At 45.6% G+C, this 19,002-nt stretch overlaps 1 protein-coding gene across 10 annotated transcripts in view; it reads right to left on the reverse strand.

Annotated features, from left to right (window-relative positions):
• Nucleotides 1-7,666: 7,666 nt before the first annotated feature.
• The window catches only part of KCNQ2 (potassium voltage-gated channel subfamily Q member 2), a 69,647-nt gene continuing 58,311 nt past the window's right edge, over nt 7,667-19,002 (reverse strand). For all 10 annotated transcript variants that reach the window (XM_038166350.2, XM_038166352.2, XM_038166357.2 and 7 more), the window contains one exon: nt 7,667-18,277. In XM_038166350.2, coding sequence (XP_038022278.1) covers nt 17,564-18,277 — 714 coding nt within the window. In that variant the 3' untranslated portion in view covers nt 7,667-17,563. The remainder of the gene's footprint in view (nt 18,278-19,002) is intronic.

Below are 19,002 nucleotides of genomic sequence, written 5' to 3' on the forward strand. Positions count from 1 at the left end.
CTTTCAGTTTTCTGCCTTGGCCACATTTACAATTAATAATAGCTGCAGCTGTTGTCACTGCACAGTATTAGCCACTCACTTTTCTTTACAGAAAGGCAAACTTGCACAGAACTCTTTTAAAAGAGAAGTTTGCTGCTGCAGGAAGCCTGGAGGCACTGGATAACACTTTCTTTAAATTGTCCAATTAAAAACAAAGTGTCCAAGAGCTAATAACCAAAGCAGATGTTAGCTCAAAATCTAAACCAATTATTTTGAAAATCTGCTCTTGATTGACTTATGTTAATGCACTATTTTATTATCATGAATAATTGTAGCTTGTGCTGTGGTTTAACAGTCTAATTACATAGATAACATTTGTTTTGTGCGCCCACGATAAGGACAGACTTTTAATTGACTCGGCAAATCATAGCATGACAGCGACTGGGCAGGGCTTTGCATCTGCAGCTCTAGAGAGGGCACGAAATGGGAGCTTCGACATCTGAAGAAGCTATTAGAGCTTGTGCATGTCTTGGCTACATGGGGAATTAACGAGAGCATCTCCAACAAAATGCTTCTTTCTGCTCTCTCCCTGTGAAGACCCCAAGGAAAATTTGCTTGACTGCATGCAGCTGGTGGCTGGGGGGAGCCAGAACTGAGAGGAATTTGGGATATTTGTTTTCTGTGCCCCACCTTACTGCTCCAGAGAGGGTGATGTGCTGGAGATGTTGTTCTTCAGGGGTGAAGAGCAGGCCTGCACAGCTGCGATGCTGTTATGTTGGCATACGATTTCTGCACAGGGAACTCATTAAAGGCTTTACAAAAAGCTTTGCAAAGGAAACAGCTTCATCAGCAACCCCAGACAAGGGGCAGGTCCCTGTGCCGAGGAGGGAGAGGGCACTGGCACTTTGGAGCCTTCTTCACAAGCCTCTGGTTGTCTGCCCACTTGTCCATGAAAAAGAAAGCTTGTTTTTTCGTGTTTCCTTTTTTATTTTTTTCTTTTATTTTGCCAGCATTATTATCGATACCTTAAAGGCAAGAGAAAATAACCTTTTTTCCTCCACAGAAGTTGTTTGTTTGTTTTTTTCCTCGTTTAGCACAAACAGTGCCTTGCACAAAAATAAAAAGCTAAAGCTCAAGGACTCTCAAGAACAAGAATTTCCAGCAGTCTGATATCAATCTCATCAGCAACCACATCTGTGAGCTGCCTAGAAATTTCTGTGACTGCACCTTAATACAACTTCCTTAACCAGAAACATTTCAAGACTTTTCCAAAGCAGTGTGAGCAGCTGTGCATTGCCTTTGGCAGGCTGGCTGTATCAGATGCCCTGAGTGCAGGAGTCCCCAAACCATGGTTATGGTCAGTGTTGGTCACTAGATCACAACAAATCCATCCGTGTACGTGTCTTGTTGTGCCCTCGATGTACCACAGCCTGCTAAGGAGGTGCCTGGTTTATTTAGTGGGATGTGAGCAGTGCTTGGGAGTGCTTTCCTTGTCCCACAAGCGGTGTTGCAATGTCCCTGGGCACATCCCAGCTGTGTGACACTTCTGAAGGACACTGAATGTCCCCCACGGTGTGGGCTAGGGGAGCAGATCTGGGTGTGCATAACAAGGGGCTAATCAGCACTTATAAATGCAAGCAGCTCCAGCAGAGATCACCCGCTGGCCAGCAGACAACCAAGAGCCACGTTAAGACAAAAACAGAGATCTGAACTCCATGGCAAAAGCACTGAAGAGGACAAAGAAATCCCTCCATGCCCTCTGAAATGAGTCTTCCCCCATATTACAGCAAGTTCTGTTGCCAGCAGTGCCCTCCTGCTCTGCTCCAGAGGAGCCGGAGAAAATTGCTAGCCTATAATCAAGATATTTTTCACGTGCCTCCGATCGTTAAATAAATGTGAAGGTCACAGGGTTGTTTTCTCCCTTCCTCTTTGCAAAATCCATTTTTATAGAGATCAATATCTGTGAAGATTGAAAGAGAAAACAGACTTTGGGAAGCAAACCTTAACTACTTGGAAGCAGGGCAAGAACACGATGCTCTCCAGCAGTATTTTATTTAGATGCATGGTTTATCATTGCAGACCAAGGCTGACATCTCTTCCCTTCTTCAGAAGGCTTCTTTCTTTCAGTGTCTCTTATTTCTTCCCACTGCAGCAAGAGGGTGAGTGGCGAATAAAGCTTGGCACCTGGCACATCCATTCCCACATTTCAAAGGGGTTTGCTCCCTGCACTGTTTTCATCCCATCAGCTGGAACAGGCTGCCTTCTGATTACTGGAAGTCTTGGAAACAAAAGGAACGGGAAAGGTTCTTGCCTTTTTTTTTTTTTTTTTTTTAAAGTCTCCTCTTTTATAGGCAATATAGCGAAGAACCTATCTAAGATTTACTTAGAATATCAAATGGCAGATAAAATTCCCAAATGCTGCTGATCTCTGTGTGAGTGATCCAGCACTTGGCTCTTATTCCTCCCTTCTGCAAGTGAAGTTTCTGCGTCGTGCAGTGGTCAGAGCCTTCCCACATCCCTGTGCTGTCCCTGTGCCTTGGTGCGAGCTCATGAGTTGCTGTGCAGCGGGAGGAGGCAGCCTGAGAGCTGCAGAGGAGTGGGGAAAAGGGGCTGGTGAAGATCTTCTTTTTGTGCAGAAGAGGTATTTACATCTTTACAAAACTCTAACGTGTTAAAACTGCTTCTTGTGTGTTCCAGATAAAGCAACTTTGCCCGCTTTGTAGCCAGCTCATTTTTATATCCAACACCATGTCAATATCCATGGCAGAGCATCCTTTCAAGGGCCGGCCTCAGCCTCCAAACCCTCTCTCAATCAGGAGGAGATGAAGTAAATCAGCTTTCAGCCAGTCCCAGAGGCTTCCGTGCTATGGTGGGAGATGAATTGCACCGTTGTCTCCTATGACTAATGCAGAGTAATCATAGCAGGACTTCACAAAGTGCCATACATCTTCGAAGCTCTCTATGTCCATTAGCTAAATAGCTCTACTCAAGCAAGCACTAATGCAGGATGGGGAAAACAGGACATGTTTTCCTCCCTCTGAAACACAACTGAATCCACATGGGAGCTTTGTTCCCTTTTCACAGGACTGTGTCACAGTCCTTGGGTCCAGCTGAGGTGAGCGCAGCCCCTGCTTTCTGCAGGACACGACACAAATGAGAGCAGGCAGGGCCAGTTTACCACCGCCACACTAATGAAGATCCCAAATTAACCAAGCCGTGTGCTGTCGGCTCTGGAAATAAAGCTCCTGCACCCTCTGCTGGGAGAGGGTCGCGGATGCACAGCCCTGACACCAATGCCACCCTTTCAAAGGAGATGAACCTAAAAGCACTTGTTTTACCCAGAAAACACCAACTAACTACCACGTAATTCACATCTAGGAGGCTTTAGGGAGTGCTTTCAGAATGCTGCAGAAATTCCCATCCTGCAGACGGGCGAGCAAGGAGCCCTGAAGGCAGTGCCACGCATGAGGATGGGCTCAGGGTGGGCTCCTGAGGGGACATCTCTGGCCACCAGCCTGGGGCAGCCCTTTTGGTGTGGGGCCATCCATGGGAGCACCAGCCCGACCTCCTCCCCATGCCAGTGTCACACCAACCCTGAGGAGCAATTAGCCCCTCATTTTAGAAATAGCTAGCTTGAAAAATCAGGACAGACCCGTGCAAGGCCCTGGGCTGCTGGGAGGGGTTTTGCCCACAGCAGGGGAAGGAACTGGGTGGGCTTTAAGGGCCCTGCCAGAAAAGCATCCCATAATTCTGTAATTCTGTGTTAAAACTCAAGTCTTGGGTAGTTTTCCCACTCCTTTCATTACAAGAATATATGTTTCGCCTCATTTAGGAACCCAGTCTCACTGAATGCCTTTATTTTTGCCAGCAATGCCGCTACTGTTCTGCAAACCGTAAATTTGATGGGAGACATCCTAAAACCAGGGGTGAGCCCAAACTGGGTGTGAGCTCCTACTTCTCCCCAGAGCGAGCAGCTTTGAGGTGGATGTTCATAAGTGTTCCTTCCTGGGATTCCCTGGAAACTCCACTGTGATTTTCCAACTGGTGGTTAATTAACATTACTAAGCAGCTATCAGCAGTTCTCTGGACTCTGATGGACCCAGAAGTTTAGCTGCAAAAGACAGCAAATTAGTCTGCTCCTAATGAGGTGACGAGCTCAGCCACTGCTTCCTAGCAGCCTTGAGGGATTCTCCAAGGAAATTCAGCCTGCAGAACAGCAATGTAATTTCTCTGGCTGTTCAGACAAACAAGCAAAGAGGCTTACTAGCAGTGCTTCATCCTGCTGTCAGCCCTGGGAAACAGCAGGCTCTGCTCCACGACTCCTCGCAGCAGCAGCAGGACGGGCTCACTCTGCCATCTAGGGTCCAGTTATTTCTAGGGTCCAATTATTTTATTTTTATTTATTTATTTTTCCTATTTCAAACCCTTTGCACTCACGGACAACATGTGTCTGTGGGTTTGCTCTTACAAAGCCCCTTTTGTGCATGGCAGGGAGCTGGGACTGCTCAGCACGCCACTTTCCTGGCTTCTTCACACTGACTTGGTGCATGTTGTTTAACCACTTTTAATTAAAGTTGCCTTAATTGATTAATATTCACTGGCTCCTTCATGCTCTGATTTCAGTAGAAGCTTCAGCTGAATCACAAGTGAAAAAAAAAAAAAAGCCACACTTTTTAGCATTTGTCTTCTAAAAAAGAAATTAGGGCATGAGATGTAGGAACCTCATTTGTATCTTAGTGGGGAGAACCAGCCCCAAACCTACACACTGCTTTTGTGATTAAAAAGGAATTGAACAGAATTTTTTTCAGCAATGAGAGACTCACAGCAGCACTGAACAGAGGGAGACAAAGACACTACAAGTATTCCTACTCAGTTTTGGTACTCAGAAGTTGGAGTGACAAAGTGTGTCAGTGTAGCTAAAGCATTTGCTCAATAAAACATCAGAAAATGTGTAATTAAGAGGCCTGGTCATGGGAGAGTACCTGATGTTTTGTGAAGAATGGCACTGACTCAAGTGAAGCTGAGAAATTCCTGAAAACCAAGAAAGAAGAGATGGGGAACGCTTCCTTGTTTGCTTTAACATCTGAATTCATTGGTTTAAAGCGTAGCCTCACGGGATATTCAGTTATATCCAGAAATCTCACCTGTGAATTGCCTCTTGTTAAGAGTCTATCAAGGGCAAGGAGATAAAAATCTGCTGATTTGATGAGTTGTGTGATATCACGTTTGCTGAATTCCTTATTCATGCCAAATTACATTAGCTTTTAAAGTGTGTGCCTTGCCCTCTTCCTTCCGCCCCATTTGATGTCTGTCTTTCTGTTTAGCTATGCATTATTAACCTCCCTATAGAAAATGGGAGTGCAGCTAGAGGAAAACAGCAGCCACCTTTGCTAAGAAGGTTTTGCTTTCCAGAAAGATGCTTTATGTCCCAAACCACCATTATGTTCCTATTGATGGAAACAGGAGATGGCTGCCAAGAAGTCGATAGAGGGAAGTTGTGCTCCAGAGCAGTGGTGGAGTAATGCTAAATGGATTGGTGAGATTTCATTCATGGTTCTGCCACGGAGTTATTGTATAGTTTCAGAAAGGAAAATTGAGTCCATCACATAACACAGTGGTTTCTGCTCAGGGTTGGAAACCAAAGTGCTGGACTCTGATACATTAGTGGGATCAAAAGGCAAAGATGCCATTTTCACCTTAAAGTGATTTAAGCTGTGTGCCCAAAATTAAGACTGACATAGCCCAGCCTGATTGTTCCTCTAGTGAGCAGTTGTGCTTGTTCAGAAAGCAAGGAATAAGTCTTTCATTAACTGTCAAGGATAGTGTGTGGTTTAATTAGTCAGTGAATGAGGCACAGAGATAGCAGCACTGGGATCTTGTTAGGAACGAGGCTTTAACCTTGGCAGGGTTCATGGCAATGAGTTCATCCTGTAGAATTTCACGCCCTGTAACTGCAGGGTGTTTAAATAATGATGCTCATTTGGGAAAACAATTTTTACTTGTATTCTCAAAACAGCTGCTTTGAAGTCAGCAGGCTGTAAACTCGCACAGGAGCACCCCTGAGTTATTGCAGTGTCTTTGTGTCACTGGAGCTGTGAGGAGACCAGGCAGACGTGCTCATATGATTGCCAGGACAATTGTAATCCTAAGGAATTGGGATAGTTTATGTTCCTGAGAACTTCTGCTAAGACCCCAACTGCTATTTCTGCTCCACAATAAGTGCCACTTACCACATCACGGGAAAGGATCCCGCTGTTTTTTCCTCCAGACCAGGCGAGCAGGGTGCTGGATGCCAACAGCCGAGGACTAGCAACACCTCCTCCTGCATGCTCTGCCTTGTTGGCCTGCTGAATGCAGGAACTTCTCCAAGGACTCCAGCTCTGCTGCTGCTGCTTGGGGTGCAAAGCAGAGCCACCCTGGTGGCAGCTGAGATCCCCATGCAAGGACAGGCTGACACCACGTGTGCCACCAGCCCCCCTCTCCCAGGGAGAGCTTTCCACCTTCCCCAAAGGTGGCTGCCCCCTCCTTGCTGTGATGGGGGCAGCATCTGAGCCCAGCCCACACCAACCCACAGGCTTTTGAACAGTGCATGTGATGAGCAGCGGTAGGTGCTCTCTGATTATTTAAAGGGATGCAATACATCCCCTGGACACACACTGTTTGTGCAAACTTGCAGGAAGCACGCTTAGTATATATTACAAGGGTTTTTTTTCGACTGCATCAGGAAAGAGGCTGGTGTTAAGCCTGTTCAGATGACAGGGGAACGTGATCTAGCAAGCTGAACATTTTCCTGTTATATCCTCGCTGGTGAGAAACATGATGAGATAAAATATAGCGATGTTATTTAAGTACACCTTAATTTGCCATATCATCTGAGAAATGCTCACACCTGGGTTTCTTTAATAGCTTCGGGGAGGATGGGCGCTGCTAAAGGCTTGGAGCCAAGTCGTCTGCTGCAAGCAGGGGCTGCCGAGCCCGAAGCCAGCTGTTTGTTCTGCCAACCTCGTTTCCCTGCCTCGTCCAAGTGACTGGCAGGCTTTTTAAAATCCAAGCGCTCATTCCTCTTGATTCTCCTGCTTCATCTTTCTGGAAAAATATCAGTGTGGAGGGATGGATGGTTTTTTTTCTTCTTGCAAAATGAAACTGCTGTTTCATCAGCCAACCTTGCTGTGGAAAATACCATTAATCCATCCACTGTGTCCATAGGGAGAACCCTCCAAAATCCAGAATGCGCTTTCTTAATTTAGAACTGATGCTGGCTAAGCAAGATAACTCATGAGACAGATAAAGGTGTCATTCGTTGGCTCTGAGCCTACTTTGATGACACCAGCCTCAGTCTGAGCATGGTGATAAGAGGCTGGCATGGGGGGTGAACAGCCACAGGAACCATCCCTTATCTGTCAGGACATGGCTGATGTCAGACTTTAAGAAAATCGATAATTTTAGAGGACTCCAAATGGCCAGTGTCCTTGTCACTGAAGGTACTTGAAACTTCTGAGCTTGATTATAGACATCAGAAAGAAAGAAGAGTGTTGTCTACCATTAGAAGTAAGAGAGTGAAGTGTGAAGGTTTAATGCCAGGACCCTCAGCCACCATCTCGCACCTCCTGAATATTTCCCATATTAAATATGTCACCAAGGCACTGAAAAACCACCAGAAACAAACAAATGAAGTAAACTGAAGAAGTGCAAAGAAAAATAAATGTGTATTTCATCTCATGAAGGTTAAATCATTAATCATTAATTCAGTATTTTTACTGAATGCAAATTTTCCATTCTGATGCTTTGAGGCTTAAATTAATGAGTGTGATTATTTAATTTTCCTCCATTTCCTTTCTGATTGCCACCGTCGCTGTTGTTTCTATCACACATATACAGTTTTGCAGCTGCCACAGTCACTCGTGTGAAGGTACACTCTGTGTCGTGCTCAGTGCTTCTGTGCAAAAAGTCTGGGCTATGTTGCTCTTCCACAGTGCTAACGTAAAACCATCTCTGTCTGTGTCGTTCGGCTCCTAGCTGTTCCCTTAGAAAACTACAGGTCATTCCCTTGGCATCTGTCCCTATAAAATGTACATTGCACAACGTCATGTTTGAAATGTACAGAGGAAATTACACATTCACCAAAAAAAAAAGAAAAAAAGAAAAAAAAATCCGATTGCTATATTACAAGAGAAAGTGTGTACCATTCAATACATACAAAATGTCTGAAAATCGTACATAAGTACCAAAGGCATTATGAGAGATTCTTTGGAGATGAAACAAAAGTGCAAAAAAGCCAAGGCAACAGAGCAAATTAAAGGAAGCAAAGCAGCAGCTGCCTTTGCTTTCTAAAGGACAACCAAACTTCAGTGCTCAACTGAGCCTGAGATTTTTACGAGCGGGAGGCGAGGGCGTGCAGCACCTGCACTCACCCCAGGCGAGAACAGCCCATCCCAGCCCAAAATTCACCTCTTAGCTCATCATCAGGACAAGGGCACGAACCATTTCTAGCCCAGTTAAAGCCAAATGAGCCAGATCCTGCCATAAACTGGGATAGTATTAGAGAAGCACACTCCTGCAGGGAGCATACTATTTGCTTAGTAAAGAACAAACACATTCAGGACTTAAATGGCTCTTGTAATTGATAACTTTGGAACTAGAGATGAATTTCAGGCTAAAGCAAGAATCAGGTTACCATTTTTTGAGTGGAATTCAGCAGAATTTAACCAGAAAATTTAGCTCTTCCTGCTTATGTCAGATTTAGGTTAAACACCAAGGATAAGTTCTACCCAATCATTTATCTATGAAAATAAGGGCAAAATTAAATCCTAGAGGGAGAATCTTTTGATGAGGTTGGTGAAACCTCAATATAGGGGCAATCAGAATCTTTTTTTTCTCATAAACAAACATATCAAAAGATTTTTATTTGGTTTTACCCACTCTCCCGCCACCAAAGAAAGAACTTTTCCCCTGTGCATCTTAGATGCAAAATTGTCTGCCTTAAGGCTTGTATGAGCACGTGTCTGTACACACCTACACATACAGCAATATGCTCGTGCACGTGTGCAAACAGCATGCACGCTTTTGCAGCCAAAGTCGTGTTGTCCTTTTATCTTGCAGGTTATGGCAAACTGTGAACTTCATTCAACCTGTACAGAATTTACAGTTCAGATGAACAGCAATGAACAATATATAGAAATGCAGCAGTTAAGTATCTTAGGGCTGTGTGGTTTTGTTTTGCTCCGGTATTTTTTAGGTAACATTGCAGAAACGATCTTGTTGATTTTAGCTTCCTGGTCAAATCTGGTTAAAGAAGCATTCAAATGCAGTGCATTTCTTAACCAAACAGGATCTTCATTTTCTTCTTGTCCCAGTTATGTTGAGTCACACCACTAAACAGGCAGGTAACGCTTGGTTTGGTGTCTCTTCAACACACATAGGCTTATTCGTCTAAGGATACCTATCAGCATTTGGCATGTAATGTGCAATCTGTGTGCAGTATATGTGGATACTGTGCCAAAGTGACACCAAGCAAGATAAATTTCATAAATACAATGGCTATACTGGAGAAACAGGAGTATAGTTTTAGTGTACGGGGCATTGCTGTATAAGAACAGTGGCACCCACCTATAGGAATAAAAGAATTCTTATTCTGATAAAAGAATAAAACATTTATGAGAATAATTTATTGAATCTCCTAAAGCATTTGATATAGCTTGCAGCAACTGCAACTATGTTTAAAATCTGCTCTTGAGTTAATTAATTACCAGCTGTATCTTGTTTTGCCTCTGTTGTTCCTGAAAGGTTCTCTACACAAGTATGTGATTCTTTGGAGGAAAAAAAAAAAGAAATGAAGAAAATTCCTAATTCAGATTTTAGGGTATGGGGTCAGGTAGTGGGGAACAGTAACCAGTGCAGAATGGTCCACGTCCTGCCTGCTGACAGGAGCAACTTCAGCTCCAGGAAGGTGCTGGACCAGTGTGGGTAGCCAGGCAGGACTTTAGAGACCTGGCACCAGCTTTGATGACTTTTTCAGGCTATCAGCAAGGACTGAACTCAATGTCTACAGAGATGTTAGAGGAATGAGCCCTCTGCATTCCCAGCTGGAAAAAATGCTCTTCGTGAGCATCACTGCACATGTGAAATACCGGGTCATGGTCATTGTGGGTTACAGTGAAATGCTGCTTCTACTAATGGGAAGTGCCCATGGCATGCTAAAATGTGGAGGGATTTTCTCATCTGGGCTTGCAAGGTTTGTGCCAGCCTTTTCTTGTGTGCAGAGGGAAGGAGGGAGCTTACCCCCCGCGTCCACGGTCAGCAGTGTCAAATGGAGCTGAAATTCCAGGGGAGGCTTCACTGGCAGCATGACATTCAGCCCTAGTTTTGGGCCAGAACCATCCCAAACAGAGTTTGGCATGGTTTGTACCTGAAACCATTAGCCCTGCCCTAACATTATAGGCGTAGCTGCAGGTGAAATCTAGCCTGAGCTTGGCACTGAGTTTCTGAAAGCTTTGTAGTTGCAGTCAGCTCAAGTTTCTCAGGACTAGGCAAAGAGATGCTGCTTGAACAATTAATCTGAGGCTGTATTTACAGAAATCAGGAGAAGGGAAGATGCTCTCAGGTTCACTGGCAGCTTTGGAAATAGCACAGCTTGGACTAGCTGCTTTCCGTGTCTCCTTCTCACCAAGCTGGAGCGTGGCAGGCACACACGTGCACTGCTGAAGGAGACCAGGATTTGGAAGGCAGCTCTTGCTTCAGGGACCAAAAGCATCGACACTGTTAGTCTGTGAGCTCTTCTCTGAGATGCTCAACTCGGCATGAAAACCAGAACTCAACCCCCATCCCTACTTCATTGCAATTGTCTCTAGCCAAAGGGACAAACCCTTACAAGGTACTGTACAGAGGGGACAAACAGACCCCATCCATCCCTGCGCTGGAGGCTCCAGCAGAACAACCCAGGGATGTGTTGAGGCCATGGTGGCTCAACAGAGAAGCAACTAAATTGCCAAGAACAAGCAAAACCATCACGCTAACAAGACATAAAGACTCTCAGGGGCAGCTAGATGTGCCAGGCTAAAAGAAAGCCTCAGAGCAGAGTTCTGGCATTACATGTTCGCTTGTACATGGTCTGGACAAGGAAGGCGAGGACACAGGACCAGTGTCAAAACTAAATTGCAGCACAAGAGACACAAAAGACTGCCACAACAGCAATGTGGGCAAACCCTGAAGGCCTTGTGAGTCTGCAAACACAGTGGGGAGAAGAGTGGCAAAACTTTATGGCAACAGGGAGGCAGCTCAGTGCCCCTCCACAAGGAGAGGAAGAGATGCTGCCATGAAGTACGGATATGGCACAGCTGCAGGGTCCCCAAGACCCCCGAGTGCTGTAGACAAGCATCGATAAAATCTCCAAAGAGGGTTTCCAAAGGCTGGGAGTCACATCCCCCTGCCCCTTGGACTGGGCTGCGGGCACAAACGCACACACACACCAGAGCTGGGTGCAGGCGAGAGAGCCCTACGGGAATTAGAAATATGGCAAGTCCCACAAACGTGGGATCAAATGGCATCTCTTAAATGAAGGCCAGGCCTCTGCCCTTGGCATTGCCTGCCTGGCTCTGCCTGCTCCTCCAGCCTCTTGAGAAAAGGTATCTGAGATGCTCTTCTTCTGAGGCATCTGGGAGGAAAGGAGCTTGATATGCACAGCCAATGCAACTCACGTTATTTTCTTATTTTCTCCCCATGTACACATTTCAATGAACCACAGGCTCCAAACCTGTGTTTTTTACCCCTTATTAACAAGTAGAAGAAGTGGAGTTTGTGCATGCTGTATCAGAGGGACGGGACAATGATCGGTCGCAGCATGAAAGACACTTGGTATATCAGTGTTACCTACAGAAGCACCGCAGCACCCTACGGGATGGGTCTCTGGGAGGATGGCCTTTCCCCAAAGTGATACTTTTGGCAATGTGACTTCTTCAGGTACTACAGCAATCTGGGAGTGCAGATACAGCTGGAGCGTATTGCTGTCTACTCGTCTCAGGCTGCATGCAGTAGCAGGCAAAATTGAGAGTACAGTCAGTGAGATAGTCTGGAAAGCACATTCATACATTAAAAAGGATTCGGCTGCTCCTCCTGCAGCAGCCGCTCCTTGCTGCTACCTAAATTACAAGCGTGATTAATACTGTATCAAAACGTGTGTAATCCCTCTCCCTCTAGACACTAATATAAGGCAAGCAGTATTGTGTCACTGGGGCATCAAACACTAAGGATATACTAAAGAAGATTCCTATGCATTATAATTATCATTATTATTTAAAAAACCCTATTGTTATTGTTTTAAAAAAAAAAACAACCAACCCACAGCCTGCCCTAAGCAGCTTTTGCGCTGTGACGCAGAAAAGTTTGTGTGCTAAAAGCAAGAGTTTGCTTTTACACCCCCATGCCACATCCCTCCACGTCGCAGCCTCAATGTTACGTGCAGGTGAAGGAGCTTTTGTATCTGATTTCCTTGTTCCTCGTTCATGGAAAGGAAGCTGACCAAAACAGAAAACGCTGACCCAAAAGGGGGAGCGGGTGCAGGAGGATGAGGGCACGCGGTCGAGGCTCGGAGCACTGCTGGCACAAGGAGGAAAGGACGGAGGCGAGTGGCTCGCTCTACCTGAAGGCTCACACGAGCATGGATGGAGAAAGACTCAGCCTGCTCCTGGGCTTTGTAATGAGATCTCAATAAAATTCTCAACACTACTGGACTTTATATGGGATAACTCATTTATATTCCTAAGGAATTTCTTATTAAGGGAGTCCTGAAGCAAGCCAATATCATCTCCTGCTCTCCTGTAAGATGAATTTTTCACAAGGCCATAGCAGTAGCTGTTCAGGTAAGAGGAAACCTTTCTGTGTGAGAAACAAGAAAATCCTACTTCACACCACCATCTGAACACCCAGCTGGAGCCTGGCTGGCCCCAACGGGGTGGCTGCACCCCTGGTACCTGCTGGTTCAACCTAACCCTGGATTTCCTCCTCTGGCCTCTTCAGGACAGAAACTTCAGTTTCTTTTTTAATGCTATATTTTTTTTTTAGCAATAATGTTGCTGTGATCATAATGGTCTGAGGATATAAGGGAAATGAGGTTTGCAGTAGCTCCCTCCTGAGAAAAATATGAGCAAATACATTTTTCCTTTCTCTTGGGTAACTGTTAGGAAGGGGAGCACTTGTATCTGCAGTGATACTCTGGCTTCTCAGGTAGATTATACAAACTTGTTCTAAAAATTCACATAATTTAAAATCTTAAAAATCAATTAAAAGTGTAAAAATAGACCTATTTATCTGTAAATAGCAATGGCCCTGCAGGATTTAATTGGATTTATTAAGCAGCGTTTGAAACAAAATACATTTTTAGAAAACCTGATCTATCGCATAGTCTGTGTAAAGAAAAGTAATGGCTTTCTGAGCTGAACAAGAGGTTTTTTTTCAATGAGTTCCTTGATATATCTGTTTTAAAAATTATTAATAAGAAAATGAGTCAACAAGGAAATTCACATACAAAATCTGCACTTGAGTAACATTAAAGTCTCTTCCCAAATGTTGGGAAATTTGACTTATGGCTAGTGCTTTGTTCTCACGTCTCAGGGTCACGTTATGAAAGGCCACCTGCACAGAGCTTGCAACATCTCTGGCCACATCTCCTCTTCAGAGACACGACCTCCTCAGACAACTTGAGCTCATGCTGGGACTTGAAGCACCCAAAAACTGACTGGGATTTCAGGTCCCAGTCTCAGGGGTTGCCCCATCCCACAGGCAGGGTAGTCTGTAGTATTTTACCCATACCCAGATTTTGGAAAAAAAAAAAAAAAGTCCAGAAGTTTTTTGGAGACCAGATCCTGGGCTCTGGTTCAAGGCCACAGCTTCACCTCCTGCATCTCAAAAGTAGGCTCTGTGCCGGTGGGCACCGGCACCCCTGGAGCACTTCAATATGGCCTGCTGGAAATTTGGCCTTCACGTGTTCTTCAGCTCTCCTGTGTCCACACTTGGCATGGTCTAAAACTTGTTTTGGTCCTTCAGTGTCTGCCACAAAATAGGCAACCAGACACGGCAGGAATAGGGGAGCAAAGACCAGCCCAAGAGAGGCTCAGCAGAAGGACAAAGTTGGCCTGCACATCGCTTTGAAGGCCTTTGTCACTAGAACTGCCTTATTAGAGAAACATAAATAAACTGGTTTTCTTTTCTAAGCTAGTGTTTAAGACTTTTGTGGGGAAGATTATCACCAGGAGTGTGTGATATGGGCATGGGGAAATTGGACTGAAAGTGAAGACTTTGCAGGGAGTATTGGACTATGACTTAGAACAGGAATAAAATGACTTTTGTTGATAAGGAACAAAACCTTTAGTTAGAGCAGGCTCTGCTCCTATTCACACAGGCCCGAATTAATTCTGGTATAATTTAACCCAAAAATCCAGGTCAAGCCTTTTTGCCTGGATGAATAAGAAGTGGTGATTTATGGCACGGCTGTGGATGGAGGGGGGGGGGGGGTCAGAATTTCTTTGAAATTATGCCACGGATAAGGGTGCAATATCGCTTATCTCTTCCAAACAATTCTCAATGAAATTTGTAGCAGCAAGATGCAATCTGTGCTGCACAGATATAAAACCCATTTTCTGTTATCATGTGGGGCAAATCTAACACCTTTTAAAGCTAAAAGTTAGGAGATCTTTATGAACTTCAGAGTAGTAACTTACTTGAAGAGGGAAAACACAATTCTTCCTATGCAGTCCCTAAAGGAGGCAAAAGACTGACAGATTTCAGCATGTGGAAAATTTGGAGGACACGGTGAAACCGCTTCTCAGGACACACTGGCATCATATGCGTTGAAGGGTGTAACATCAGCTGGGCAAGAGAAAAGGGTTTTGCAGTAAGAACTGGAAAATGCGCATTCAAAATAGAGCCAATAAAGCTTCAAATTTCGGACTTAATGAAAATTATATCCCACAGATATTGTGCCTTCATGTCCTGTTGACTTTGCCTTTTATATTAAAGACAAGGCATTTACCGTTGTGGTAATAGGATGGCACAACATCATCTTCATCTGCAGCTTCTGCCTTTATATTGTACACTTCTGTGCCAAATTTCCAGCAGGCCTTAAAAAGTAATTGCAAAAAACATATAAATAAAAATAAATAAAATAAAGAAAAGAGATAACAGATGTTTGTAATCTCTGATTTAGAGAAAATTCACAGCGAGCAGGCAGGCTGGACCAATGTTGATTTTTGTCTCACCCAATGCCATTCCCATTCTTGTGGTCACTAGAAAAGACATGCCTCTGAGTCTGATGTGGGACCTGCTGAAATTTCTTGTTCTACCAGAAGGCATCTAATTTTGTAACACGCCAAGGGCAAATCTGCACAATTTACAGCCATTTTGCTCTCAAAGATGAAAGGTTTCGGTACTGAAGTCAAGAACATCTCTGGGTTCACTTTGCACAAAGAAATCCGGAGCCAAAGGGACTCTGGGAACTAAATCAGAGAGGGAAAAACTGTAGAAGAAAAAGGATCAAGTTGGAAGGGAGGGAAATAGCAAGGCTGGAAATCAAAGTTCCCTCTAAGGAAAATGTTTTTCCCTTCTGAATGACAAAAAATGGCAGAAAAAAATTGTGCAGAGCCTTTCCCCACTCCTCAATCCCATGTGAAGACCTGTGTGTTGGTCCTGAGCACTAGCAAAAGGATGGATTTATTTCCTGTCTGCAAACTCTCATACTGCTCCCATACCTTCCCTAGGGCCAAAATAGTCCTGGGTCTCCCCTGGTTGCTGCCAAGCAAACAGGAGGAGAGAAGGCTGTGGTTCTCCCTTCTGCCCAAAAAAGTTCAGCCTCTCAAAGGTCACGCAGAAATGAAGCTGTCACCCAAATATCCTTAAAAAGCTCTTGGTACACACGGGAAAGATGAGGTTTGAAATCACAGATACAGCCCTGACTCCTGCAGAAAACACACATGGGATTTGGGCTGTAGGTGCACGGGAGGGTTCAGAGGCACAACACTGGCCATGGTGTCCCAGCCTTGGAGATGGATCCCACAACACACTTTGTCTGATCCATCCCCTTGCAAAAAAATAAAAATAAAAAATAATTAAAAAAAATCTCTATCCATGTAAAGGATCACTTGGTGGCTTTGTTTTGGTCCCAAAAGCAACTCTGAACATCACTTTTCCCCTTGCCTTCCCCCAGCTGAATGCACGGCTGAGGTTCCTGATAGCAACACAATGGTCTTTCCAAGACAAACCAAACCAGCAAAATGGGACAGACTTGGATTGGCACAACTTGTGGGCACGCACAGAGAAGAGGCTTCTGAAAGATCATGAAGAAACGAAGAAGTACCTCTTAATTCAGCTTGAGGGATCCAAACAACCCAACGATGTCCAGAGGACACGGGCGTGTGATTCTTGGCAGGGCAGAAGAGGAAGGGGAAAATTTTCATGGGGCTTAGTGTGTGCAAAAGTGTTCAGGCACAATGCAAACTTTAAGAAAAGGGCCCAACTCTGGCCAACAGGGCTTCAAAAGGATGGAGCTCAGCACGCAACTCGCAGCAACACGGGGACCACAGCGTCTTGCATATCCACCCTCTCCCTTCGGGCTGGTGCTGCTGTGACTCCAGCACAGCACTGCTGGATGTGAGAATGGTTTCACACCACGGCAGCCCTCCAGAGGAGTTGTCTTTGATTTGCCTTTGCTTCCAAAGCACCTCCAGGTCATGTCAACAGGAGGAGAGATAATTAAATATAATACATGGTTTAAAATATAAAATCCCAGCCACGTTGTCCTCTTTCTCCATCTCATTTCTCTGCTCTCTGGGTTTTCTCAGAAATATGTGCGAAATATGAGCATGCAAGCTCTTATTTCTGAGTTTTTCCATTTCCTAAGCTGTGTGACAAGGACAGTTTCCAAACCATTCTGGTTCAGAACCTGTCCTGCTCTGAGGCCGTGCCTTCTGATCATGCAAATACTCCAGCCCCCATCCCTCTCCACCAGGGGCCTACCCAACATTTCCATGTATTATATTGGAATTATACCACCTGCCTGATGGTCAGTGAGGAACCACAGAGTAAAAACACCCCAGTAAATTTCATGCGACCTGAAGTCTAAGCCAGAAACAGACAAGTGTTCATTCCACGACTCCAAAATACCTAAAGGTGTCATCACCAGTGCCATGGGATGGCAATTCCCACATAACACTGGTCAGCCACCAGTCACTGCGACCTCCAAAAGCCCTGACCGGGTGATTCATTCCTGCCCTGCATCTCTGAAAATTCCCAAGAAATGCAAATTGCCTATCCTGCACCATTAAATTATTTCACCTAATGATCTCAGAAGGAGCGTATGAAAGAAATCCGGACTTCCCAGCTCCAGTTCGCTCGCCACCGTCACCTCTTCCACAACTGCAGGCTTGGACCTGCTCGTAACCCCCCCCAAGAGTAAGCTGCAAGAAAGTCTCCGCCAGCTAAGGATGTCCTAGATGGAGGAAACCCTTAGCTGTCTATCTCCTTGAGAAGTTCGACGTGTGGACAGCCGGAGCGGGCAGCTGCCGGTGCTCGGACGCGGCTCGGCGGCTGCGAGGGGGTCTCACTGCCGGGGGGCTGACCAGCCCATGTCACTGAAGGGTCCCTCGCCCGTGGCTGACCTGGGGGGAGGCCCGCAGGGCGTGCAGAGGTCAGAATCGGTGTCCGATTCCCCTTCTGCGATGTAGGGTCTGATTTTGGCCACGGCTGCATAGCACCCGTTGTTTAGGATGTCCAAATTCTCTTTGGACTGGGAAATGCTAAAGCCGCTGAAAGAGCGCTCCAGTTCCTCGTGGTCTACCGAGGGGATGGAGATGGAGGTGTCGCTGTCTCTCAGGGCACTCTCGTGGTGTTTGGTTGTAATGTCTTCGTTCCGCAGGTACTCCGCGCTCGCCCTGTGCCCGCCGCTGTAGGCCGACAAGGAGCGCTCGTGGGAGGGCGGCGGCGGGATGCGGACGAGCGAGCCGGGGTCTCCGACGGGCGAGGAGCCGTGGCTCTGCCGCTGGTAGGCCTGCTGCTGGCACGAGGTCGAGGGCGGGCACGTGTTGGTTGGCGGGGCCGAGAAGTTCTTCTGCCCCATGGAGCTGGTGGACCTGATGATCTTGATGATGCAGCCGTTCTTGTCGATGTGCTCCCTGCTGTCTTCGGGGCTGTGGTAGGGAGGCGCCGGGTCGGGTTCTTTGGAGCCGAAATAGGCCTCCGTCTCCGTTGGTGGGATGCCCATCCTCTGCATGTAAATGTTCACCAGGAAGTCCAGCTTCTTCTCCATCGACTGAACCTGCAAAACACCACAGATCCAGTGCTACGTTCTGCACGGAGGCTGAAGCAATTTAACAACCTGAGCACGAACAACTTCCAGTCCAAATGTGGGCCTGGACTTCACAGATGACCTCTGCCTACACTGACCTACACCAAACTGGCCCTTTTCATAAAAATTTAATTGTCCTGTTCTGAAACAACCTTTCATTCCCCACCTTGTCACAAGGTTTTCCTTAAGCTCCTGTAATCTTTTTGGCACGCACCAAATTCCAGGAGAGCTGGAGGACACTCGCATCCTGCCGGTGGCTTTCAGCTCCTTACTACATCTGGCACTTGCTTGGGCTCAGCTGGTCATGGGGATTGCTGAGCCTTTTTTTTTTTTCTTTTGGGAGGATTTTCATCTTCAGCAAGGCTGGCAGCTGCAGCAGCCAGGCTCATGGACTCATTTGGAACATGTCTAACACAGTGGCGCTGTGCCATTTTCAAAAATAATGTAGACTTTTGGTAGACTCATCAAAAAAGAAAGTCAGTAAGGAACAGACTCCGAAGTGTCTAGATCTGCTTTGAATGTAGTACTGGGGTTTGTAAGACGTTTAGTGACCTTTCATAAAATCCATCTTGACTCCTCTTTAAAATATCCTTAGCTCTTTTTGTGCAAGTGTGTGAGTGGTTTTTTGGTTGTTGTTCTTGTGTTGTTGGTTTTTTTTTTCCTTTTCTGGATGCTAATATCCCACAACAACAACA

This window comes from Anas platyrhynchos, chromosome 21, assembly GCF_047663525.1.
Source record: "Anas platyrhynchos isolate ZD024472 breed Pekin duck chromosome 21, IASCAAS_PekinDuck_T2T, whole genome shotgun sequence".
NCBI classification, from domain to species: domain Eukaryota; kingdom Metazoa; phylum Chordata; class Aves; order Anseriformes; family Anatidae; genus Anas; species Anas platyrhynchos.